Source organism: Phoenix dactylifera, unplaced genomic scaffold (assembly GCF_009389715.1).
Source record: "Phoenix dactylifera cultivar Barhee BC4 unplaced genomic scaffold, palm_55x_up_171113_PBpolish2nd_filt_p 000274F, whole genome shotgun sequence".
Lineage (NCBI taxonomy): Eukaryota > Viridiplantae > Streptophyta > Magnoliopsida > Arecales > Arecaceae > Phoenix > Phoenix dactylifera.
The window spans coordinates 66,410-92,234 of record NW_024067759.1 but is presented as its reverse complement, the minus strand read 5'-3'; the positions used below and the strand labels follow the sequence as shown (position 1 = coordinate 92,234).

The window sequence follows — 25,825 nt, the reverse complement described above, 5'->3', positions numbered from 1 at the left end:
CCGCCTCCTGCTCGGACACAACTTTTTTCCCCCAACACTAGACAATGAGCGGACGAGCGCCCCTCCTGCTCGGACACAACTTTTTTCCCCCAACACTAGACAATGAGCGGAAAAGAGAAGAACAAAATGATGCTTCCCCATCCCGGCCAACGTAGCCAAGACGTCTTGAACCGATTTTGGCCTTTGGCCAAACCTACCTCAAGACAAGACCGATTTTGTCCAGTTGTATCAATAATAAAATCCCCTTTCAAGGAAAAGCTGCCCATAATACATCACCCAAATCTGAAATATAAAAAAAATACGGACGGCGCATGTGATACACAACAAAGAAATAAAGAAGCCCTGCAATCATATATTCTTTTTCATATTTTAATATATCCGCATGCACATATGATTGCAACGGCAGAAACATCTTTCTTTTCTAAGTTCTTGATACAAATATTTTTTTTTTTCCTTTCCTTTTTCCCCTCCTGTAAGTCTGCAACAGCTCCAAAGATCATCATATAAATAAGCATTTATTTTCCTCTTCTCTCCACCCCACCCTCGTAACACCTTTAAACTCTTCCCACTAGTGCAGTCTTACATCTCCTTGTTAGCTCCATCCTAAGAGAAATATTAGAATACATATGCATTGCTATTAGAACCTGAATTGGTAGTTATAGCTAAGTAAATTAAGGAAAAGAGATTTGTTCCGAGTCCCACATACCTCAAGAGTTGTCTGTCAGGTGCAGAGGAAGAAAGGAATCCCCTGTTCTCCTCTGCTCTCCTAAGAAGGTAAGGAATAATTTGGTTCACAGGTCCAAAGGGAAGGTACTTGCTCACTTGGAACCCTGCATTTCTGAGGCCCAGAGAGAGCCCATCTGCCATCCCCATTAGCTGAGCAAAGTGTAGGTTCTGGTTCCCCTTTCTGATCCCTAGCTCCTCTGCCATTCCTGCAGCTATTTTAGCTGGAACAACAACATCAACATCATTTTGACAATTCAAAGATTGAAAAATAACATACTTGTTATGATGTTTGAAAAATCAGAACTCCTTGGCATGAAGATTGCTCTATGTTACTCGAACATTATGGAAAGATGATCCATGCAAATCAAAGTTTAGAATCTTTTTAGGTCCAAGAAGAAAAACTACAGACCAAATTCCCCAACCAGGTTAGTAATTGGCAGAGGGGGATGGACCATATCTGAATTGTTTAAAGAGATAAGGCAATATATTAGAATTGCAATTTAGGTTCAGTGAACTCTAATAATGTCATAAAAAGAAAGAACACCAAACAACAATTAAAATTATGTTCATATTTGGATAATTATCTTCCATAGATTTGTTACCAGATATAAACAAAAAATAAAAAAGTTAAAAGATATCTCACACGGCTAAAACACTGATTGAGTGATTTGCATGTGGCTCCAGATTCTACACTTACTACTTATCTGCACAATTTCACAACAAACAAGCTCAAATAACACCAGCATAATGGATCTAGCATGAGTTTCGGGAATGTACCGGATTCAATATTATGGGTGGCAAGCACCACTGCACCAGCTCCTCTACTGACCCTTTCCAGCATGAACAGTGCACAATCATTATAGCATCTATGTGTTGCTTGAATGTTCTCATGAATGGGAGAAGGCACTCCCAGAGAAGAAGCCAATTGGGTCTCCCTTGTCAAATAAGCACCTCTCACTAGCTTTACTCCAAAAGAGATTCCCTCCCTCTCTGCAGCTTGAACTACCTCTACCAACCTCTCTTTTGAGTCCCTCAAGTATGCCTGAATTGTTCCATAAACAATAGGTTGATCCTCTCGATTGAATTGAAATGCTGCTGCATAAGTGAAGTAATCTATTGCAGGTTGCACCGACGCATACTCTGCATCAATCAGCAAAGGGAGATTGGCTTCGGAACATCTTTCGCAAAGCTTTGAGAGTCTTTGGTGAGCTAATTGAAGTTCATGCTCTTCTTCCTCTGTTAGAGGGTCTGGCATTGAAGGGGTCAGATAGAGAGGGCTGGATTTGGAGAAGATGGGAAAAGAGAGTGCCTTCCATGGAAGATGGGATGATGGGTCCTTTTGCTCCCATCTCAGCAAGTCACTTATCCTTTCAAGCAATGAGATAGGGCAAAGAGCTGTGATCTTCACACAGATACTGACCTGTTAAATAGAAGTCCTGTTAGATTGCTGGAATTTATGATCATAATGAAAACAAAATTAATTGTCTGACTATATAATTGATTTCGTGTTTTGGCAATTCAAAATTCACATGGAAAGAGTATAATTCTAACTAGTTAACAATCCCATGCCATCCCAACATATTTGGAGTTTATTGTGACTGAGATTAAAGAAGAATTATTGTATAGCATCAATGATCTTGGCATGAAAAAAATTGATTTTCCAGGCGATTGAAAAAAATTCTTATTAGTTTTCTGTCATATCATTTAGGCATAAACTGACAGTCTGTTCTATACAAAAAAAGAAAATTTTTAACACCATCCTAGTTGTCAATCAGTTTAGATGCCAGCCATAAAATACCCTTATCAACAATGCTATAGACCAACTATGTTTGGCTTAACCAAGCGAGAAACAGCGAGCAATCTAAGTGTTTGACGAGTGATTCTTATTCCAATATCAGGTATCGCAGCAATGATCTCGTTTTAATGGAACAGCATCTTTATCTTTAAGAAAAAGCTGGCCGCACCCTTAAAAGTTCAACCAAATTGAAAATGAAATGATTTTTGAGTAACACCAAAACATTTGATTCCTGATGTAACCCCTCCACTTTTCCTTCTCCACTCATTGTTCCCGTGTCACGATCGGGGAAATTCAATTGGCGTGGTCCTAGCTCATTTTAAGAAGCTCATAGTGAGCTTTGTTTGCTTTGTTTTGTTCAACCAAGATCCTCTAAGGTGCGCAGATGGCATCACAGAGTGCTATGCGGTTATGAAAGATCGAAATCAGGAAATGAACAGCTATCAAAATGATCCATCAGTACGCTCTATGCCATACATGGTGCGTATTATTTGACAACCATCCATCTTTTAATGGTAATTATTTATGACTGATGGTGCCACTCAGCTGATGCAAAGTATCTTTGGATTTAACTGTCACTAGCGAAGATTCCTCCATAATATCAGATTCTAGCATCAAATACGACTCACTAAAACGAATGCATGCCTAAATGACACGTGCACAAGAATCCCATTCAATGGAATTCATCATACACGTGTCCATTCTCCGTATCGGATGTCCTGCACCCGATCCACAGAGAACAATCTAGTACCCAGAATCTTCCTCAAGAGTAGGATACCACTCACCGAGGTTGGCGGGAGCGATGACGCCATCTCCACCGCCTTGAGAAAGCCATCCAGATTCCGGTCGCAGGCGGCGCCGTCTGACGCGTCCTCCAGCCCGTAATCCAGGACCCCCTTCAACCCGGTCTCCTCCCAGAGCTCCCGCAACGTCCGGCCGGCCTCCTCCACCCCCTCGCCGGCGCAGAAGTGCCGGAAAACCGTCCCCCGGACCGCCGCGACGACAGCCGCGCCTCCTAGCCGGCTCGCATGGACCGCCCTCGACCGCATCACGGCCGTTCCCAGGTCGACCACTGGGTCGAAGGCCAAGGCGTAGAGGGTGGCGAGGGAGCGGAGGAGGGACCCGGTCGGGACCGAGGCGAAGAGCCGCTCCGTGTCGGCCAGGTCCAGGATCCGGGCCGGCGGAGCGGCGGCAGTTTCGGCGAGCTTTTCCGTTACGTTTAACGGGGGCGAGGTGAGGGAGGAGAGGGATCGGAGGAGGTGTTGGCGGATTCCGGGAGGGATTCGGGTGACGACGGCCATTCAAAGGAGAGAATAAGACTTCTCCAACTCTTTGTTCGTGTTCTGCTGGCCGGGCAGAGGGTTCATTATATAGACGGAAGGATGGAAGGTAATAGTGTCTACTTGACTCCACGAAGGAACCAAACAGGTTGTCATGGGAATTTTCCTAGAAGAGCCGCGGGTGGGGAAACGAGAATCGTTGAGGACTTTTTCGTTTTCTCGTTTCCCGGATGAATCGGTCACACGACTTGGTGCGTGGAGGATTGTTATGATGTGTTTGCTGCTTCTCGGGCACAATGAAGGGAGTTGTTGCCTGAGAATTAGGACAGGTGGCAGAATTTCAGTGGATTACGGGAGTGGGTGTAGAATGCAGTTAGAATTGTCTGCGGCATAGTAATATAAAGAAAGATGGCAGGAAAGTCAGAGTGTAAATGGGGTGGGGAGATGACTCATGGCTGAGCTGGAGTAATGCGATAAGTGTCGCTTGGACAGAGTTTTTTAAAACGATTTTTTCGGTGCTTTAGTCCTTAGAAGATGGGAACCGAATCTCTTGGCTTTCAATCTTTAATTTGTTGATTTAGATTGATGGTGAGATATGGTCCACTGTAAATAGATTAGTTCAATTTTAGCAATATTCTTTAGATTAGATAAATATCTTACTATGAAGATTGCTGGTTATAATTGTTTAATTTAAGATTTGCTTAGGGATGGCAATAGATTGGGTATGAGTTACTTGCCCCATATTTACCTTGAGGTGGGGTGGGTAGAATCTCAAGACAGAATGGGGGTAAAGTAAAGCTAAACAAGGTGGGCTAGATGGGTGGGATCAGATAAAGTTACAAAATTTATTTTTTTACATATATATAGACCACATTTGGGATAGATTTTACCACTATCCATACATTCACTGGATCTATTACGTGTTCGGTCCACCCTATTCGGATCAGATCGGGTATCCAATAAGGTAAAGTAAATTATTATCTCTAAATTTATTAGGTTTTGATTTATTTATGTTATTAGTAATCCAAATATTTTTTTTTGAATGTTTCTCTCTCTCCCTCTTTCTCATTTTAAAGGAACACTTTTCTAAAAATGCTTGATGATGTGCTTCCATCATTATATGTGTTAGGATCTGTCACATGCCGCAGAAAAATTTTAAAAATTTTCAGATCTGCAACGGAAGGGCATGCGCGAGATCCATTCATCGTATGAACGTATTTTAAAACATTTCATTTGTAGATATATTAGGATTAAATCTTTTAAACCATTTTATATCATTAAGAAGATCAGATTTTCACCTTGTGCGGGTAGATGGTCTCCGCAAATCTAATTTACGTGAATTTGTTGAAGATTCGATGGAAGCCGCACACGCGTCCGGCCTCTACGGGTAGAGATGACTTTTGATGGCTGAAGTCATCTCTTTTTGAATCAACTCTTGATTGCCTTGAGAGGAAAAAGAAGAAGGATAGTTCAATGGAGGAAGAACAGAAGCCCACAGCCTTTTCTTTTTTCCTTCACATTGGAACCAAAAAATGAGAGGAAGAAGGGCCATGCCACAAGCTTCTTTTCCCGTGCTTTCTTGTGGCTGAAAGGAGGAATGGAAGGAGGTTCCTAGTTACCGAAATCCCAAAGAAAAGAACATTAAGGAGGGGCCGAAATCCCTACCCTTTTTGAAGTCCTAAGGGATAAGGATGGGCTCCTATTTTTTAGGAGCTCATCTTTATCCACTTACGCCCCTCCTTTTTCCTCCACGCAAGGGCCCAAGGGAGGGGCGTACACCCCTCCCTCTTATGCATTTAAATCAGCCACTTAATCATATTAGGTGGTGATTTGGTTGGGTCCAATGCTAGGGGTCCAATCCTATTCAAAATAGAATTAGGTGCACCCATTTCCTTTCATTCCAAATCCTAATCCAATTAGGATTTAATTGAACCATTACTCTATTGAACTCTTCCATCCTAATTCAATTAGGAGTCATTGGATTAATTAGATTAAAATTAATTAGGATTTAAGAACTCCTAATCTAATTAGAACTTCTCAAATTTCAGCCCTAAACCAATTAGGACTTTAAAAAACCTACTCTAAGTAGGACTTTAATTTAATTTAAAATCCTAATCCAATTTGGACTCCAAGAATCCTACTCTAAGTAGGACTCGTGATCAAGTCCAATTAATTAAATTCAATTAATTAAATTAAATTACAATCCGATTGCAATTATTCCTTTTTCAACTCACTAACCTTTAGCGAGTTATCTAATTATCAATCAAATTGATTATTTATGATTCCTAATCATATTCAACCGCCGGATCGGTCAATACCTCTAATGTGTGTGACTCCATAGATTCTATTCTGTCTGGTAGTGAGATATATTGCGATCTCTATCACAATATCATTGAAAACTCCTTTCAATGGGTTGAAACAATTCCAACTCAACTCATCAGGGATTATTGACCATCAAGATGATTCCCGTGAGTCTCACCATCCACCAATAACACCTAGCAGCATGTAGTGGCTACCCAGCAGAATGGAATGATGAATCTCTAGGTGCAGTTATCGTATGATACAATCCTTCTATCATGGATCCCTACAGACCCGAGGTCATGGATAACTCGTCAAACCCCATTGTCTATCATATGTCTAGATTTATTCGACTTGAGTTCGAGAGCGGAAAACTCTTTCTCCACTACATATACTGCCCTGGTCAAGATCTTAGAACTCAATCTTATAAATCACATAGGATCACTCCTCATCTATCAAGGTCGATAGATTCCATGTAGGTGCATACCCTACTCCTACAGTGAACCTATTGTAGCCAATCTACACTACAAGGATCCATATGACTAGAGACCATGTATATGTGCAGTCAAACTACAATAACCTCATGGTGTGTAGCCGAAGCACCGCAGGTCAAAAAGACCAGTCACACTACTGCAACATCAAGCAAGTCACTGACGAGTGATAGACATCTAAATGACTTCTTATCTTGGTCGCGCTCAGTACCCTTGTTCTCTAACAAGCACCTACACCATCACTTCATTATCTCTACACTGTGGACTCGAGTCTCGTCCATCCATAAGAAAAGCGATCTGTGCACTGATCTTATTGGATCGATCACCGTCCATTGATCAGGAGCATTTAGAAATTAATCACCAATGATACATGGCTCAAATTCTTAACTCTTGAGAATATGTATCATCATCTTATTAATTTTTTGGACGATTCATAGACACATAAATAATATGAATGAAAAGGATGCCCATTTATTATTCAATAATAATAAAATCAAGTGCAAAATTATGTTCCAGAATTATTAATGTGTCAGCCAGATTGGCTTCTAGGGCATACATCTAACAATATGATAGGTTCCGATCAGAGGGGAAGGAAGGTGGACGTAGAGAGATGGATGGGATCACAAAGGGAAATATAATATAAGTCTCTCTTTGGGCGAGAGCAACCATAAGACACTAGATGCTAAAACAACTCATGATAAAACAACTCCCTCTCTCCCCCTTCCCACACTCTCCTTTATTTTCCCTGCCATAGCTCTTGATAACTGACGTCCGAAAAGGCCGCTTGTCCCTTCGAGGAGTTGAGGAAATTGCCTCCTAGCTTCTACATAGTGGCCGAGTGCATGGCTACTGTTCGCCCTTCGTCTTCGCAATAGATCCTTCTGTCCGGCGAGCTATTCTTTTTCCCCACTTCCTCCTCCATCGCGGCCTGCTCTTCCACATGCTCCCTTCCCATGCGGTGCTGCTCCTTCGTGGAAGCATCCGGTGCTGCTTCCAGCATGGGGACATGGGTGAAGGCCCCCAGATAGTGGGGGTTTGGTCTTCGGGTCCGTTGGGGTCGGGTACGCCCGATGCACCCATCATCCCTTCCCCCTTCAGCAACAACCTTGTCCTCAAGGTTTGCTCCTGGGTAACGCTCGTTCAGCAACTTGTATTCTTCCAAGGTAGCGTCCCCTTCAGGCAAAGAATGCCATTGCACCAGGACTTCGTCGTCGATCTTTCCTCCTTTTTTGACCCATCGATAGTTTTTGATGGTTGCCGGCTCCAGCACTGGGTGGCCATCTTCTTGAATAGGCGGAGGATCTGTGCATGGGATTTGCCCATTTCCTATCTCATGTTTAAGAAGAAAGACATGAAACACCGGATGGACTCTCGCGTTCTCAGGCAGCTCGAGTCGATAGGCTACTGGCCCGATGCATTCGAGGATGCGATAGGGTCCGAAGTACTTCTGGGCGAGCTTTTGGTGAGCTCGCCGGAAGATCGTTTGTTGCCGGTACGGTGGAAGTTTCAAGAATACCCAGTCTCCTACAGTGAGAGTAACTTCCCTCCTCTTTTTATCTACCTGCTGCTTCATTCTTCCTTGCGCCCGTTCCAGGTTGCTCTTTAGCTCCTTCAGCAGTTGGTCGCGGTTGGCTAGGGCTTGATCAACCTCTTCTACTGCAGACTGTCCTTCCATGTACCTTACGATTGTGGGGGATCTCTTCCATATAGTGCCTGGAATGGGGTCATGCCGGTGGAGGAATGGAATGTTGTATTGTACTAGTACTCTGCCCACGCTAAATTCTGCTCCCAGTTCTTCGGATATTGGCTGCACAAACACTTGAGGTATTGTTCGACGCACCAGTTGACAACCTCAGTTTGGCCGTCAGATTGAGGATGGTATGCCGTGCTCATATAGAGTGAGGTTCCCTGAAGTTTGAAGAATTCTCGCCAAAAGTTACCTACGAACATCGGATCCCGATCGCTCACAATTGATCTCGGCATCCCATGCAGTCGAGCTACTTGGCATACAAAGAGTTCGGCCACTCCTCGTGCATTGTAAGGGTGTGAAAGTGGCAAGAAGTGTGCATACTTGGTGAGGCGATCGACAATAACCATTATGACGTTCTTTCCTTTGGAACACGGTAGTCCTTCGATGAAATCCATAAAGATGTCCTCCCAAACTTGGATTGGTACCGGTAGAAGTTGAAGTAGCTCGGCTAGTACTTGAGCTTCATATTTATGCTCTTGGCAAACGACACACTCAGCCATGAACCTTTGTATGTCCTTCTTCATGGATTCCCAGTAGAAAGCTTGTGAAACTCGTTTGAGGGTCCGAAGGGCTCCGAAGTGGCCACCGACTTTTGCATTGTGATATTCGGCCATTCTCTTTTCACTGAGTGGTGATCTGGGGGGAATTAGAACCCGACCTTTATAATATAAAATACCTTCCTTGGACTGATAGTTCTTCATGCGATCAGGCGTTGCTCCCAGCTAGTGACTCTTCTATTGTAGGTAAGGATCCTTATAGCTAGCGGCTCGAATCTCTTCCCATATATCGAATAATGGTCGACTGAGACCATGGAGTGTGGCCTCTTCAGGAAGACGAGATAGTGCATCGGCAGCCGAGTTTTCTTCACCCGATTTGTAGACGATTTCATATTCATATCCTAGTAGCTTCGCCACCCATTTCTGTTGCTCCGGTATGCTCATGCGTTGCTGCAGAAAATATTGTAGACTCTTTTGGTCAGTGCGTATCTGAAACCTTCTTCCTAATAGGTATGGATGCCACATCCGCACAGCTTCCATGATTGCTAGCATTTTCTTGGCATATGTGGACCAACCCTTTTTGGTTACACTCAACGCCTTGCTCATATAAGGGCCTCCCTCCTTGAGATAGCACGGCTCCCACTCCCTTCTCAGAAGCATCGGTTTCAATCACAAAGGTCTCTATGAAGTTGGGAATGGCTAGTACGGGAGTGGTCGTCATGGCTTGCTTGAGATGAAGAAATGCCTGCTCGGCTTGGGGATTCTACTGGAACTGCCCCTTCCTCAACAGAATGGTCAGTGGTGCTGCGATGAGGCCATAACTTTTGACAAACTTACGATAATACCCTGTCAACCCGAGGAATTCCCTTAATTCCGTCACCGTCGTGGGTCGAGGCCGATCTTGCATGGCCTGTATTTTAGTGGCATCCACCTAGACTCCCCCAGCCGAAACTAGATGACCGAGGTATTCAACCTGTTATTGTCCAAACATACACTTGGAGGGCTGCAAGTAGAAGCGATGGTCAGAGAGGATCTTTAGGGTAATATTGAGGTGGAAAAGGTGAAGCTCCCAAGTGGCACTATATAACAGGATGCCATCAAAAGACACCAGGATGAACTTGCGCATGTGCTCCCAAAAGATGGAGTTCATGGCTGCCTGAAACGTTGAAGGGGCATTGCACAGCCCGAAAGGCATCACCAGATACTCGAAATGGCCATGATGCATGCGAAATGCAGTCTTGTGGACGTCTTCGGAGTGGATTCGAATTTGGTGGTATCCAGCCGAAGATCCAGCTTCATGAAGAAGTGAGCTCCGTGTAGTTCGTCCAGCATGTCGTCGACGGTAGGGATAGGAAATCTATCCCTGATGGTCACCACGTTGAGAGCCCTATAATCTGTGCAGAATCTCCAGGTGCCGTCTTTCTTCTTCACTAGCAGGATAGGAGAGGAAAAAGGGCTTTGGCTTTTCCTAACCATTCCACATTCCAGCATTTCTGTTACCTGGCGCTCAATCTCATTCTTCTAGTAATAGGCATAATGGTAGGGTCGGATGTTGATAGCCGACGCCTCAGCTTGTAGGGGAATACGATGGACGAAAGATCACTCCGATGGTAGCCCCCGGGGTTCTTGGAAGAGCGAGGAGTACCTCCTCAGTAGTCTTTGAAGATCCTGGGGCAGCTCTATCCTTTCAGCCTCTAGGTGATGTCCCCCAGAGCCCTTAACCATGATGGAAAAGAGCTGGGCTTTTCCTTTGATTTCTCGTTGCATTTCTTGGGATTCCCGAGCTCTGGTGGTTTCTGACGGCTGCCTAGTTAGTCTGCACTCCTGGCCGTCCCTCTAGAACTTCATGGTCACCTGCTTCCAATCACAAGCCACGGGGCCAAGCTCTTCTGGCCACTGAACACCAAGGACGGTGTCCAGCCCCACAAGCGACAGTGTATAAAAGTTTACAGAGAACCTTTTTCCTTACAGCTCGACCTCCACTGATCGGAACGTCTCCCGACATTGGAGGATTTTCCCGTTTGCTGTTGGGAAACCCGCCCATGCCGCTGATATTTCAAAAATTAAATTAGATGGCAGCGGAAGAGGCATGTGCGGGATCGACGTTCATCACATGAACGTTGTTTCGAGACCTTTCGTAATTAGGTAAGAATTAAAACTTTTAAAACTATTAGGAAGATCAAATCTTCACCTTGCGCGGGTAGATGATCACCGCAAATCTGAATTCGTGGTTTTGGAAGAGGGTTCGCTTGAAGCCGTTCAAACGTCCGGCCTCTACGGGTATCCACACGAAGCAGGAACCGATCCAAGCTTTCGATCTCACCGGGGTGCTAGCTCCCTTGCAGAGATAGCTTTGATGGCTGATCTCCTCTCTTTCAATCAACCCTTGATTGTGCTTGAGTGGAGGAGGAAGAAGAAGGGATCTTGAAGAAGAACAAGAAGGCTAGATGCAACCTTTGCTTTCCCTTGCTTCGAATCCCAAACGAAGGAGGAAGAAGAGGACCGCCAAGAGATCTTTCTTGCTCCCTTGCTTTCGGTTGAAGACCAAGGAGGAAGAGGAGGAGGCCACGGCTGCAAGGAGAGGGATGGATTCATCTAGGGTGCCGGCCCTAGCCTCCTTTTAAAGGGAGTGGAGCTCCTAACATTTAGGAGCTCCATGACAACTTACCTAAGAGGGGGCGCCGGCCCCCTCTCTTCATGTCGCCCTAGCCATGTGGAGAGGGGCTGATGCCCCTCTTACTTGGTTAACCTAATCCTCTTCCAAAGAGGATTAGGTGCCTCTCTCATGGTTTAATCCTAATCTAATTAGGATTCGCCAAATTGGGTTCAATCTATGCTAGTCCTAATCCAATTAGGACTTGAATGAACCATGACTCAATTGAACTCTTCAATCCTAATCCAATTAGGAGTCATGTTGATTCATTAGATTAATAATTAATTTAGACTTAAGGAATCCTAATCCAATTAGGATGTATTTAATTTTAGTCCTAATCCAATTAGGACTCTATTTGAATCCGAAGTCCTAATCTAATTAGGATTTCTAGGAATCCTACTCCAAGTAGGAATCCTATTTTAATTCAAAATTCCTAATCTCATTAGGATTGTAGGAATCCTATTCCAAGTAGGAATCCCAGTCCTACTCCAACTAGGATTCCCAGTCCTAATCCAATTAGGACTCTAGGAATCCTACCCGAAGTAGGATTTGTGTTTAAGTCCAATTGATTAATTCCCTTTGTTCCTTCTTCAACTTCTTATCAATCAAATTGATTTCTTGTGATTCCTAATCACGATTTCAACCATCGGATCGGTCAATACTTCTATTGTGTGTGACCCCATAGGTTCTATTCTGACTGGTAGTGGGATATATTGTGATCTCTATCTCAATATCATTGAAAACTCCTTTCAATGGATTGGAACGATTCCAACTCAACTCATTAGGGTTTATCGATCATCAAGATAATCCCTATGAGTCCCACCATCCACCAGTGACACCTAGCAGCATGTAGTGGCTACCCAGCAGAATGGAATGATGAACCTCTAGGTGCAGTTAACGTGTGATACAGTCCTACTATCGTGGATCCCTACAGGACGGAGGTCATGGACAACTCGTCAAACCCCATCGTCTGTCATATGTCAAGATTTATTCGACTCGAGTTCGATAGTGGAAAACTCTTTCTCCACTTTATATTACTGCCCTGGCCAAGGTCTTAGAACTCAGTCTAACAAATCACATAGGATCACTCCTCTTCTATCAAGGTCGATAGATTCCTTATAGGTGCATACCCTACTCCTACAGTGAACTTACTGCAGCCAATCTACACTGCATGGACCCATATGGCTAGAGACCATGTATGTGTGCAGTCAAACTACAATAACCTCACTGTGAGTAGTCGAAGCACCGCAGGTCAAAGGACCAGTCACACTACTGCAACATCAAGCAAGTCACTGACGAGTGGATAGACATCCAAGTGACTTCTTGTCTTGGTCACGCTCAGTACCCTTGTTCTCTAACAAGCACCTGCACTATCACTTCAGTGTCCCTACACTGTGGACTCAAGTCTCGTCCATCCAGAAGGAAAGTGATCTGTGCACTGATCGGATCGATCACCGTCCTCGTGATGATCCATTGATCAGGAGCATTTAGAAATTAATCACCAATGATACATGGCTCAAATTCTCAACTCTTGAGAATATGTATCATCATCTTATTAATTTCTTGGACGATTCATAGACACATAAACAATATGAATGAAAAGATGCCTTTTATTTATTCAATAATAAATAGTCAAGTACAAAATTATGTCCCTAGAATCAACAATGTGTCAGCCAAATTGGCTTCTAGGGCATACATCTAACAATCTCCCACTTGCACTAAAGCCAATTGGTCATATATCTTAGGCCCATCTTCTCAAGGTGGGCTTCAGTCTTTTGCTGACTCAGCTGCTTAGTGAACGGGTCTGCCACGTTATCCACGGAGTCTACTCTCTGCACCTCTACATCATAGTCGCGTATGAAATGGAAGTGCCGCTCTATGTGCTTGGACTTCTGATGAGACCATGGCTCCATAGCTAGTGCTATGGTGCCAATGTTATCGCAGTAAAGTGTTATGGCATCTAATGATATTACACCTAACTCTGCAATTAACTTTTAATCAGAAGGTTTCCACTGCACCCTTAGATACGGCTTAACATTCAGCTTCTAAGGCAGAATCTATAATGATCGGTTGTTTGGAACTCTTCCAATTTACTGAACCACAATTGCACATATTCTGATGTAGACTTTCTATCATCTATATGTGTGCATCCTTCTACCTTCAACTCTGATCTTCTCCCAAAGACCAAGAACATGTCCTTAGTTCTTCTCAAGTACTTAAGACTGTTCTTTCACAGCTATCCAGTGCTTCTTGCCTGGATCCGACTGATATCTGCTTGTGACACTCACAGCAAGAGCTATATCAGGTCGTGTACACAGTATGGCATACATGAGGCTTCCTATTGTCGATGCATAGGGAATCTTGCTCATGCGTTGAATCTCTTCAGATGTGTTGGGGCACATCATCTTGGAGAGATGAATTCCATGCCTTAGGGGTAAGAGACCCCTCTTGGAGTTTTCCATGCTGAACCTCTTCAGCACCTCCTCTATGTACATTTTCTGTGACAGGCCAAGCATCCTTTTAGATCTATCTCTATAGACCTTTATTCCCAAAATATAGGATGCTTTCCCAAGGTCTTTCATGGAGAATTCTTTCGACAACCAGACCTTGACCGAGGTTAGCATGGGAATATCATTCCCAATCAGGAGAATGTCATCTACGTACAGTACGAGAAAAACGACAGCACTCCCACTAACCCTTTTGTAAACACATGGTTCCTCTTCGTTTTTGATGAAATCAAACGTTTTGATTGCGTCATCGAAACGAGTGTTCCAACTCCGAGAGGCTTGCTTTAGTCCATAGATGGACCTTTGCAGCTTGCAGACCTTGTGATCTCCATCACTGGAAGTGAAACCCAAAGGCTGTTCCATATAGATATCTTCATCAAGATGTCCATTCAGGAAAGCAGTTTTCACATCCATCTGCCAGATTTCATAATCATGAAATGCTGCAATGGCAAGCAATGTTCGGATGGATTTTAGCATGGCTACAGGTGAAAAGGTCTCCTGATAGTCAATGCCTTCGCGCTGACTATACCCTTTCGCCACAAGCCTTGCCTTATAGGTCTCTACCTCTCCATCCGAACCTATCTTTCTTTTGTAGATCCATTTGCATCCAATAGGTACAATACCTTCTGGTGGGTCTACTAAGGTCCAGACTTGGTTGGAACGCATGGAGTCTAACTCTGACTTCATTGCTTCCAGCCATTTCTCGGAATCGATATCAGATATCGCCTCGTTGTAGGTTTTGGGATCCTGTATGTGATCCCTATCTCCCACTAGGAACATTTCCTCGGTATCCTCTTCTAGTATACCTAAGTATCTATCGGGAGGATGGGAGACCCTACTAGATCTACGAGGTGGTCGAGGGACATCGTGTACTGGCTCTGTATGAATGGGTTCAATAGGATCCATGACTCGTTGCTTTTCAGAGACTTTCTCTTCAAGCTCAATTTTCCTCCCACTGCCTCTATCAAGGATAAACTGATTTTCCAAGAAGATGGCATGACGGCTCACAAACACATTGTGATCCTCTGAGATGTAAAAATTGTATCCTAATGACTCTTTAGGATATCCTATAAAACGAGCACTTATGGTCCTAGCCTCTAACTTGCAGACTTGGTTTCTTACCATGCCATATCTCATACGGTGCGGTAGGAACGAATTTAGAGGGAACTCTATTCAATAAATAAATCGCTGTGAGTAAGGCATCTCCCCAAAGGAACATAGGTAAATCAGTGAAGCTCATCATGGACCTGACCATATCCAATAGGGTCTGATTCCTCCTCTCTGACACCCCGTTGAGTTGAGGTGTACCCGGAGGTGTCCATTGTGAGACTATGCCATTTTCTTTGAGATAGTCCCGGAATTCCCCACTAAGGTATTCTCCTCCTCGATCTGATCGAAGAGCCTTAAGAGGTTTTCCAGTTTGTTTTTCTACTTCATTCTTGAACTCTTTGAACTTTTCAAAAGACTCAGACTTGTGTCTCATAAGATACATATACCCATATCGTGAGTAATCATCGGTAAAGGTAATGAAGTAAGAATAACGTCCCCTGGCTAGCACATCGAATGGGCCACATACATCTGTATGTACTAGGGCAAGTAATTCAGTGGTCCTCTCCCCATGTCCTACAAAGGGCAGTCTTGCCATTTTTCCTTGAAGACAGGACTCGCAAACTGGATATGACTCGGAAGTCAATGAGCCTAAAAGCCCATCTTTATCCATTTTGTTCATTCTGTCCTCTCCAATATGGCCAAGCCTGAGGTGCCACAAATATCTTTGGTTTATCTCATCTCTGGATCTTTTGGATCCTTTGGCACTCACATCTTGCTCGGTAACATTCACAGATACATCCATATGTAAATGATAGAGACTGTCAATCATGAAACCACGTGCGACTATTTTATTTCTCAAATAAATAGAACAGCAGTCTTTGTCAAATGTAAAAACATGACCTTCCTGTGTTAGACATGAAACAGAAATCAAATTTCTGCTAGCAACAGGTACATAATAGCAGTCTCTAAGTATTAAACTAAATCCAGACGGTAGTCGCAGATGGTAGGTGCCCACAGCCACAGCAGCACCTTTTGCCCCGTTGCCAACCCGAAGGGTTACCGCACCTTCCGCCAGCCTTCTACTTTCCTTTAGACCCTGCATGGTAGTGCACAAATGAGCACTAGAACCAGAATCTATAACCCAACTAGAAGTAGAAGAAACCGTTAGATTAGTTTCAATTATGAGCAAGTCTATACCTTCTGAAGGTGTGTCACCTTTCTTGTTCTTTAGGCTCTCGAGGTATGAAGGACAGTTTCTCTTCCAGTGGCCTTCGACATTGCAGTGGAAACATTTTCCTTTGTCGTTAGCCTTTTTCTTTTGAACTTCCTTCTTTTGCTTCTTGTCTTTCTTCTGCTTCTTTGCAGGCTTCTTTTTCTTCCAAGTAGACTTTCTCTTGGAACCAGAAGTCAACTCAGCAGCAAAGACATTGCCCCTTGAACCTTTCAAGGCTCCCTCAGCAGTTACCAACATGTTGATTAGTTCAGTCTTAGTGCATTCAATCTTATTCATGTAGTAGTTTACTATAAACTGACCAAATGAATCAGGAAGTGACTGTAGGATCAAATCCACTTGTAATTCCTTGTGCATGTCCATACCGAGCTTCTCAAGCTCCTCTAGGTCCTTGATCATGGTCAGACCGTGATCATGGACAGACTGCCCCTCGCGCATCTTCGCTTTGAAGAGCCTCTTGGACACTTCAAAACGAGCTGTGCGACTCTGCTCACCATACAACTCTTGCAGGTGTGCCAGTATGTCCCTAGCAGTCTTTATATTTTCATGCTGGCATTGGAGTTCATTAGACATGGATGCCATCATATAGCATTTTACTCTAATGTCATCATCCAACCACTTTTTATGCATTTCACGCTGAACATCAGTAGGACGTGCTGGTAGTGTGGGGATATCTGAATCGAGTATGTAGCCTATCTTCTCACAGTCCAAAATTATTTTGAGATTTCTAAGCCAGTCTTTGTAATTGGTTCCGGTCAGTCGGTTGGTCTCAAGAATACGGGTCAAAGGGTTTGAAGCCGACATTGTATCTGCAGAGAGTAAAGATTCTAGTTAGACTTTTGTACTTGATCCTAATCTGTTCTAAGGTCTTTTAGAACAAATGTAACTCCCACTATTTTCTCGAATCCCTCACACTCCCCTGGTAGGAAAACGGAAATCCCACACGACTAGGGTTTCTAATGGGTACTGCGATCCCACCGATTTACATGCCACCTCACCTAACAGTTATTGGTGACACATAGATGGATGAGTGTACAACTCTTGTACAATGCTTCTCAAGCATGTTGCAGTGCAACTTGGTCTCTAAGCCATGAAGACCTCACCTAACAGTTATTGGTCACATTTCTTAGTTAAGTCAGACCCACCGTATAACTGTAGGAATAAAGTCGTCATTGGGTCCTCACCTAACAGTTATTGGTGCCCAACCCCACCTTTACCCTACAACATCTCATGTCTATAGAGAGGTCCAGCCCCCCGATGCAACTTGACCACTGTGTCCAGCCGAGACAAATCAACATCAGAAAGGCCTTAGCAGCTCTACTACAGTGGAAGACCTATTGACTTAATATTGGTTAATCAGGTCTTAGTGTTTGCAACTTGAGCCCTTCATAAGAGGTAATCGAACAATTGGCCAGGTAAGCAGGTGGGAGGCTCCCCTTACTCAGAGAGTAAGGTCCTAATTAAGTAACCACCTTTCATGCTTTTCTAGACACCAATTAGATCAATTAATCTAATATGACTTGCTCATGTCGGTTCACTCTCGACTTGATTGAGGAGGTTTTGTTTTAGGTCTCAATTGGGTTTGCTACATCACATGTAAACCTATCTACCCGACTCGCATTCACATCACATGCAAACGGTACATCACAGGCAGTTATAATCGCAGCATCAAATTAAAGTTAAACTTTAAATAGGTGATGATCATGGATTCTAATTAGGTCGTATTACAAGCACATGCACATCAATCGATCAAGTGGTCTTCAACTCTTGAATTGGTTCCAAGCCTCCTTGATTCGATCCTTGATCAACCCTTGATCCCATCGCCATCAACCGCTTGGATCACCTTTCATCTCATGCCTTTGCTTCAACTTGATCGTTGATGTACATCACATCACAGAAATACAACCAGATGTAAAATAAAAATAAAAATAAATTACATCTCCTTTTAGGAGGCACGCAGGCCTCTCAAAACATCAAATAAGATGCATGCAAGCATCTGAAAAATTACATGATGTCGCAGATCACATCGCAGGTCATTACATTTGATACCAAAAGGTTTTGAATCCTATGATCATCACCGTATGCAACAATTATAATTTTTAGATCTGAAAACTAACTGATTATATCATGACATAGGTCGCTGATCATGCTAATCATGATTCTAAACTTTGTAATCCCATTAACAATGCATTTAGAATCACCTTTTTATCACATAAAAATCAGCATGCAAAAATCAGCACCCCTGAAAAATCTGCATGCAGAATTTTTCAGCATGCATGATCATTCAATTTTCAGATCTAATAAGCCTTTAGATATTTAGTTCTTACCTTAATCTACGAAGCCTAGGCTCTGATACCACTGTTGGGAAACCCGCCCATGCCGCTGATATTTCAAAACAAAAATCAGATGGCAGCGGAAGAGGCATGTGCGGGATCGACGTTCATCACATGAACGTTGTTTCGAGACCTTTCGTAATTAGGTAAGAATTAAAACTTTTAAAACTATTAGGAAGATCAAATCTTCACCTTGCGCGGGTAGATGATCACCGCAAATCTGAATTCGTGGTTTTGGAAGAGGGTTCGCTTGAAGCCGTTCAAACGTCCGGCCTCTACGGGTATCCACACGAAGCAGGAACCGATCCAAGCTTTCTATCTCACCGGGGTGCTAGCTCCCTTGCAGAGATAGCTTTGATGGCTGATCTCCTCTCTTTCAATCAACCCTTGATTGTGCTTGAGTGGAGGAGGAAGAAGAAGGGATCTTGAAGAAGAACAAGAAGGCTAGATGCAACCTTTGCTTTCCCTTGCTTCGAATCCCAAACGAAGGAGGAAGAAGAGGACCGCCAAGAGATCTTTCTTGCTCCCTTGCTTTCGGTTGAAGACCAAGGAGGAAGAGGAGGAGGCCACGGCTGCAAGGAGAGGGATGGATTCATCTAGGGTGCCGGCCCTAGCCTCCTTTTAAAGGGAGTGGAGCTCCTAACATTTAGGAGCTCCATGACAACTTACCTAAGAGGGGGCGCCGGCCCCCTCTCTTCATGTCGCCCTAGCCATGTGGAGAGGGGCTGATGCCCCTCTTACTTGGTTAACCTAATCCTCTTCCAAAGAGGATTAGGTGCCTCTCTCATGGTTTAATCCTAATCTAATTAGGATTCGCCAAATTGGGTTCAATCTATGCTAGTCCTAATCCAATTAGGACTTGAATGAACCATGACTCAATTGAACTCTTCAATCCTAATCCAATTAGGAGTCATGTTGATTCATTAGATTAATAATTAATTTAGACTTAAGGAATCCTAATCCAATTAGGATGTATTTAATTTTAGTCCTAATCCAATTAGGACTCTATTTGAATCCGAAGTCCTAATCTAATTAGGATTTCTAGGAATCCTACTCCAAGTAGGAATCCTATTTTAATTCAAAATTCCTAATCTCATTAGGATTGTAGGAATCCTATTCCAAGTAGGAATCCCAGTCCTACTCCAACTAGGATTCCCAGTCCTAATCCAATTAGGACTCTAGGAATCCTACCCGAAGTAGGATTTGTGTTTAAGTCCAATTGATTAATTCCCTTTGTTCCTTCTTCAACTTCTTATCAATCAAATTGATTTCTTGTGATTCCTAATCACGATTTCAACCATCGGATCGGTCAATACTTCTATTGTGTGTGACCCCATAGGTTCTATTCTGACTGGTAGTGGGATATATTGTGATCTCTATCTCAATATCATTGAAAACTCCTTTCAATGGATTGGAACGATTCCAACTCAACTCATTAGGGTTTATCGATCATCAAGATAATCCCTATGAGTCCCACCATCCACCAGTGACACCTAGCAGCATGTAGTGGCTACCCAGCAGAATGGAATGATGAACCTCTAGGTACAGTTAACGTGTGATACAGTCCTACTATCGTGGATCCCTACAGGACGGAGGTCATGGACAACTCGTCAAACCCCATCGTCTGTCATATGTCAAGATTTATTCGACTCGAGTTCGATAGTGGAAAACTCTTTCTCCACTTTATATTACTGCCCTGGCCAAGGTCTTAGAACTCAGTCTAACAAATCACATAGGATCACTCCTCTTCTATCAAGGTCGATAGATTCCTTATAGGTGCATACCCTACTCCTACAGTGAACTTACTGCAGCCAATCTACACTGCATGGACCCATATGGCTAGAGACCATGTATGTGTGCAGTCAAACTACAATAACCTCACTGTGAGTAGTCGAAGCACCGCAGGTCAAAGGACCAGTCACACTACTGCAACATCAAGCAAGTCACTGACGAGTGGATAGACATCCAAGTGACTTCTTGTCTTGGTCACGCTCAGTACCCTTGTTCTCTAACAAGCACCTGCACTATCACTTCAGTGTCCCTACACTGTGGACTCAAGTCTCGTCCATCCAGAAGGAAAGTGATCTGTGCACTGATCGGATCGATCACTGTCCTCGTGATGATCCATTGATCAGGAGCATTTAGAAATTAATCACCAATGATACATGGCTCAAATTCTCAACTCTTGAGAATATGTATCATCATCTTATTAATTTCTTGGACGATTCATAGACACATAAACAATATGAATGAAAAGATGCCTTTTATTTATTCAATAATAAATAGTCAAGTACAAAATTATGTCCCTAGAATCAACAATGTGTCAGCCAAATTGGCTTCTAGGGCATACATCTAACATTTGCAACCCGGACTCCAAATTGGACTATGGCATCAAGGGGCAGTTGGAGTTGCTGGGCAATGCGGTCACTCACAAAGTTGTGAGTTGATCCACTGTCAATGAGGATCATCAAGGGCTATCCCTGGATGCGTGCCATTACTTGCATCGTCCTCGGTCCATTCCATCCAAAGAGAGCATGTAGGGAGATCACCGGCTGCGCCTCTCCTTCGGATTGCTCCTCGCCATGGGGGTCGGCCTCGCCGCTGCTCACTCCCTTCATGTCTTCCACGGGGTCAACTTTTATCAGATGAACGTGAGGAGTTTTGCACCGATGTTTGGGTGTGAACTTCTCGTTGCACTTAAAACATAGCCCACATTCCCATCGTTGTTGCATTTCTTCCCACGAAATGCGTCGGATCGGCGTCGGAGCAAAAAGCCGCGGTGCAGGCGTAGTCGGGTTCGGTAGTTGCAAAACCCCAGCTACCCACGGTGGGGTACTCCGACCTGCTCTCCGCTTCTGCTCTAGCCGCTCCTCTCGCATCCGGGCAATAGTGATGGCTTCGTGCAAGGAATGGGGTTGCCGCATTCGTACCTCCTTTGCAATGTCTTCCTTGAGTCCTTCGACGAAAGTGCCAAGCAGCGCGTCCGGAGGCCAGCCTCTAACCCGGTTGGCCGGCTTCTTGAACTCCTACTGGTATTCTCTCACCATCCCATTTTGCTGGACACGTGAAAGCTTTTCGTTGAAGTTGATATACTCATTCGGCCCGAACCGAGCCAACAACTCACGCTCGAACACCCTCCAGGTGATTATGGCTCCTTTATCTTGATACGTCCGGCGTAGCCACTGCCACCAGTGGTTTGCCTCTTCGTCCAAGTAAAATGAAGTCGTGGTTACCCGCCTGGTGCCCGGAACTCCTTGGGTATCGAAGTACTATTCAGCTCGGTCGAGCCAAACAATAGGGTCGTCCCCAGTGAACCGAGGGAAGTCCATTCTGGGATGGCGTAGACTCCCGACGTGCTCCTCTCTTCGGCCGTATCCGCCTTCTCGTGGAGATGGAAGTTGGGATGACATTTGCTCGAATGGAGATGGGGTCGGAGCTGAGATCTGGAGATGATGGAGGGCCTCCAAAACCTCTGTGATGCGCCCATCCATGCGAGCCTCCATGTTGCGTATCTCGTTCTGGATCGCACTCATCTCGGTTTCAAGGTGCTCCATCTGTTCCTTGTTTGTCATCCTCATGCTCTAATACCAATGATAGGTCCCGATCAGAGGGGAAGGAAGGTAGATGTAGAGAGATGGATGGGATCACAAAGGGAAATATAATGTAAGTCTCTCTTCGGGTGAGAGCAACCACAAAACACTAGATGCTAAAACAACTCATGATAAAACAACTCCCTCTCTCTCCCTTTCCACGCTCTCCTTTATTTCCTCTACCATAGCTCTTGATAACTGACATCCGAAAAGGCCGCCTGTCCCTTCAAGGAGTTGAGGAAATTGCCTCCCAGCTTCTATGTAGTGGCCGAGTGCATGGCTACTGTTCGCCCTTCATCTTCGCAATGGATCCTTCTGTTCGGCGAGCTATTCTTTCTCCCCACTTCCTTCTCCATCGTGGCCCGCTCTTCGACGTGCTCCCTTCCCATGCGGTGCTACTCCTTCGTGGAAGCGTCCGGTGCTGCTTCCAGCGTGGGGATGTGGGTGAAGGCCCCTAGATAGCGGAGGTTTGGTCTTCGGGTCCATTGGGGTCGGGTATGCCCGATGCACCCATCATCATACTTATACGATACACTGCATTGCCTATCATAATTTCACCTTATATGAGTCTCCCTTTTTGTGGAATACCTTTTCTTTAACAAAGATTTGTTTACTAGTGCTTTTATTTTTTCCATATGGATTGAATTTTAATAAGAAAACTAAACTAGATCAATATTTAAAAATTCAAAAATAAATTCAAAAATTCAAATCCCAAACTGAGAAACTTTTAAATTTTGAATTTTGATTCTCTTGAGTGATTGATAAGAATATGCGAGGATCCATTCAGGTGTATGTTTAGTCTCAAATCGGCTATATATTGAATAGATCTTGAATACTTGTATAAAAAGAAACACAAACAATACCTTCAGAACAACATCCATCATGGTGTGTCTGCCATCAAAATGTGCAGGGGAGAGAAGGGCGGCATCTAGAACATCTAAGTGTGTTTGGTAAACATATGGGAAACTATGTTTCATTCAGATGCTTTATATGCATGTTGGGCTTAGAGGAGACTATCTGCACTAAAGATATATCTTGTTTGGCCAATATTGAGCTATCAAGCTGTCTTGTAATGTACACGTATTATGACTTGTCTCTTACCTATTGTTGTGCCTTGAAGATCAGGGTACAATAATGCACATAGCTACACTGCAGAAGGAAATGGTTTTATGGCTGCTCCAAATACAGGGTTAGATTATCATGGTTTCCTCATGACGTTACATCATTATCATTCATTTGTTACAGGATTATTGACTTCAGAAAAACATATGCTGCGGAGTAGAAAAGAGCCTAGTTGTGGTTTCTTCATGCGAGAAGAGTAGGCAAGGAAGCACGCCGCTGTTGGTTCGAAGTTTCAGATTGAAGCCCTCCAGGATGGGACTGTGAAGATGAGAGGGTTGCTTGTGGAAGGCTTCCAAAAGACTACCAGGGAGAAATGCCAAGCGGCCCCAACATCTTCAAGGGAGCTGGAAATTAACAAAAGGTAGGTATATACTTGGAATATTACTGGTATACGGATTGAAACATCAGCCGCAGCCTTACTCGCCTAAGTTTGCACTTGAGAATGGCTTTTAAACTCCTGTCTTCCAAGAAGCCCATTGAGGAAGATGAAGGCTAACCCCCCGAGTCTTGTCTTATCGAGCTTATGAGCTTTGTGATATTCCATGAAAATACTCCAGTGTAGAGTGACGTCCAGCTTTGTAAGAAGAAGATAGTCTTAGGAGCTTATGAGCTTTTTCCCCACCCTACAGTGGTGGACAGGAAGAGGTTCAAGTGATATGGGCTGGATCAGGTTTTGTTTCATAGCTAGACTAGAATCCTACTTGAATGAAGTATGAATGATACAAGGGAGAAGAGATCAAGACTTATCTAGCTTCAGAGCGGAGCTGTGATGTTTCCTCCGGTGATTCGGCGGCAGTGTCAAGCAGGGGATACCTCCTCCTCCGGCGCCGTTGCTCCTGCTCCAGTTTCTTGTAGCAGAAGAAAGAAAGTGTGAGGGGCAGTGAGAGGTGAGGGATGAAGCATCCTTGAGAAGAGTCCTTGGTTTCTTATAGCCCTCGGTGGGAAGGGAGAAAAGGCATGGTTGTTATGCGGTAGTAACCCCCAGACAGCTGACGATTACCATCTCCATCTTCTTCCCGAAGAGGCTACTGAAATTTCCAAATGGGCCGGCCACAAGTATGTTTATTTACTTAATATAATTTATTTGACAATAGGTATCTATATCTTTTTTGTGATAATCTATATCGATTTCTTTTTTTCTGAATTCCGACCCAATCCGACCTGACCCAATCTATTTGAAATTTGGACAATTTTGGATTTTCAACCTCACGACCCGATCCGTCTCGAACCCAATAACCCATTTGGGCCAGCGGGCTATAGGGGTGTAGGCCTAGCCGCCCAGCCTGGTGCTTAAGGCGCAGCCTAGGATGCTTAAGGAGTTATGTGTCTCTCATCATTTTTTTTGTTTGATTTTCTAAGATTGCAGTGTTTATGCTTGTGATTTTATTCTGATAAGTTGCGATTAGTACTTGATGGGAATCCGAAGTCTATGGGAAGCAGTTATATTTTAAAATGAGAACCAATGGTAGTTCCTTGTGATTATGATGCGGAACTTTTTCCTTCTTCAATATAGTCAATACTATTTATGCTATGCAGGTTTATATGCATCTGAATCCTATGGATTGCCCTTCTTCAATATAGTCACGCCCGCGCTCGGCTCGACCGGCCAGTCATATGCATGGCATAACGGGCGCACTTTTTGCCAAACAGAGTGCCTTGATTTCTTAATCTTCTGATTTTCTTTTTATATTTTTTTATTATAATTTTTTAAAAAAAATAAAATTGTAATGTTGCAATTTCTAGATAGATGCTGCTAGGCCAACGGTGATTCGTTATAAATTTAAGAATTTATAAAATTCTAGTTTGAGTTTAATGGTGAGCACTCTGCCTGGCTTGGTTCTGGGAGAGCTGCTAGCCCATTTCTAATGGATATGGTTTTGCCACGCGGATATACAGAGTCGTTTGCGGGCGCTCTCAACTGGGCGACTGCGCCGCTGCTCTCAACTCGGCGGTGCCAGCGGCAGCAGCAGCAAGTGCACTTGCAGGAGAGGGGACCGCACTTATGCCGAGGCTTTTTAGCTCTCTATCCTCTGATAACCATGGTTTGGCAGCCTACTTTCATGGCCAGTTCTTGGCAGTGGAGGTTGGTGGTGGGAAGGGTAAAAAGGCTTCTTTTTACATTTCATGCGTGCATTCAAGCCACAAAGTTGGTATTTTGCTGGGTTAGAACATATATGTAAGCAGGGTTTGTTTGGAAAGGCAGAAAGCGAATTGAGATTGTATGTAATGAAACTTGCATGGATCTCAAAGTCATTGGCTTTTTGTTGCATAGGGGTGAATCCGCCACCCACAATAGCTGGTCTGCAGCGACGTCGGTGGCAGTGCTCCCCTATATGCCGAGATGGAGCCTATTTATATCTCTAAGGAATCCATTGGACCAGAGAGAATGAGTCGACTAGCTTCATGGGGAGGAGATGCGCTGCCCTGTTTTGGAAATGGTGCAGGTTTACCCTGGTTGGCAACGAATGACCATATGGGGATCGTCTGGCGGAAGAGAACTCG

General features: G+C 43.9%; 1 protein-coding gene across 3 annotated transcripts; it reads right to left on the bottom strand.

The window, feature by feature from the left end:
- Window positions 1-332: 332 nt before the first annotated feature.
- LOC103695723 (proline dehydrogenase 1, mitochondrial-like) lies at window positions 333-3,884 on the bottom strand. 3 transcript variants are annotated; one of them, XM_008777114.4, is made up of 4 exons: window positions 3,307-3,880; window positions 1,504-2,146; window positions 707-947; window positions 333-603 (listed from the first exon to the last, which is right to left on the bottom strand). In XM_008777114.4, exons 1-4 carry the CDS (start codon window positions 3,820-3,822, stop codon window positions 555-557), a joined length of 1,449 nt encoding a protein of 482 aa, XP_008775336.1. In that variant the 5' UTR covers window positions 3,823-3,880; the 3' UTR covers window positions 333-554. The 3 variants fall into 3 exon arrangements, 1 of the variants encoding a protein (XP_008775336.1); XR_001880445.3 differs by lacking the exon at window positions 333-603 and adding an exon at window positions 1,370-1,430 and having other exon boundaries at window positions 796-947; window positions 3,307-3,884; XR_001880444.3 differs by lacking the exon at window positions 333-603 and having other exon boundaries at window positions 796-947; window positions 1,370-2,146; window positions 3,307-3,884.
- Window positions 3,885-25,825: the final 21,941 nt, after the last annotated feature.